Raw genomic sequence first — 1,424 nt, 5'->3', positions numbered from 1 at the left:
GGTGGTCAGTGTACCTCAGAGGAAGTGGAGAGTGAGTTCTCGATCCCAAAGCTGTTCTTGCACGGGGGGCTCTTGCTGATGCTCAGGGAATCGTTGTTGCAGACTGTACGGAGGAAAGAAGTGAGGATGAAGACTCAGGGGTGGAGCCTGAGATTGCCAAAGCAATAGAAAGGGAGATAAATGGGTCAGATCCTCCCCACTGTGACCCCCTCTCCTGCCCACCCCACAGCACTGCTAGGAAAGGGCACGGGGTGATGATTCCCACTGGTCCCCTCACCATTGGGAGGCAGGATGTACTGGGCCTGGCTGCCCGGGCCATTGCTGCTGGTCACCACGGGGAAAGGGACAGAGAGTTGGACGTTGAGGAGCTGCAAACGCTCCTTCTTGGCCGTCAGCGTCATGATCTGCTCCTGGAGCCGCTGGTTCTCCTTCTGCAGCGAGTGCAGGGCTTTGAGCATTTCTACAACTGCAGGGAACAGAAGGGGGGAAGGAGGGCAGGGTCAGGGGAGAAAGTGGGACACAGGGAAGAGGAGAAGGGGATCCACAGGAGGTACCACACTTAGACCACACTGGGGGAGGGAACTGGCCCCAGATCACAGCCCCACCGCCAGCTACTCCCCCATGGCACAGACTAGTACTTTGTCCCCCACCCGGCTCCTTTGCCTGTGGGCAAAATCCCAGCTGGCTCCCACACAGACATGCACAAGGACCTCTCCTCCACATCCCCATGCCATGAGTGACTCACTGTTTACGCCGGCTTCCCCATTGCCCTGCTTCTCCAGAAGCTGCTCGATGTTGGGGGTGGCCTGGGGGACATTCTCCAGCTGCCCACTGCTGCTACAGGACACTGTCTGGTCAAAGAGGGTCGGCAGGCTGCTGATGGGGGACCTGGGAAAGGGTTGGGGAGATGTAAGAGATGGGACACAGTCTGGACTTGCAGTCCCCTGCTCCCTTCTCCTCACATCTCCTCTGCCGCACACTGGGAGTGGCTGCATCTCTCCCAGCCTCAGTTTCCCCTGCTCTGCTTCAGGAGGAGCATCCTCCATTCACACAGAATTACAGAATCATGGGGGCTGGAAGGGACCTCAGGAGATTATCCAGCCCAACCCCCCTGCTAAAGCAGGTTCATCCAGAGCAGGTTGCACAGAGAACCATCCAGGTGGGTTTTGAACATCTCCAGAGATGGAGACTCCACACCCTATCTGGGCAGCCTGTCCCAGGGCTCTGTCACCCTCAGGAAAGGAGTTTTTCCTCATGCTTAAGTGGAATCTCCTGTGTTCCAGCTTGTGCCTGTTGCCCCTTGTCCTATTGCTGGCCACCACTGAAAAGAGTGGTCCCATCCTCTTGACACCCACCTTTTAGATCTTTATAAACATTAATAAGGTCCTCTTACTAATAAGACCATTAATAAGGTCTTCTCTTCT

General features: G+C 56.1%; 1 protein-coding gene across 1 annotated transcript in view; it reads right to left on the bottom strand.

The window, feature by feature from the left end:
- LOC104529384 (protein AF-17-like) overlaps window positions 1-888 on the bottom strand; it is a gene marked incomplete at its 5' end in the record, with an annotated part of 4,727 nt that extends 3,839 nt beyond the window's left edge. The window contains 3 exons of the mRNA XM_010173679.1: window positions 15-103; window positions 278-466; window positions 746-888. Coding sequence (XP_010171981.1) covers window positions 15-103; window positions 278-466; window positions 746-888 — 421 coding nt within the window. The remainder of the gene's footprint in view (window positions 1-14; window positions 104-277; window positions 467-745) is intronic.
- Window positions 889-1,424: the final 536 nt, after the last annotated feature.

This window comes from Antrostomus carolinensis, unplaced genomic scaffold (genome assembly GCF_000700745.2).
Source record: "Antrostomus carolinensis isolate BGI_N321 unplaced genomic scaffold, ASM70074v2 scaffold32818, whole genome shotgun sequence".
In the NCBI taxonomy this organism is placed as follows: domain Eukaryota; kingdom Metazoa; phylum Chordata; class Aves; order Caprimulgiformes; family Caprimulgidae; genus Antrostomus; species Antrostomus carolinensis.
The sequence above is the reverse complement of the archived record's forward strand: the minus strand, read 5'-3'. Positions and strand labels throughout refer to the sequence as shown.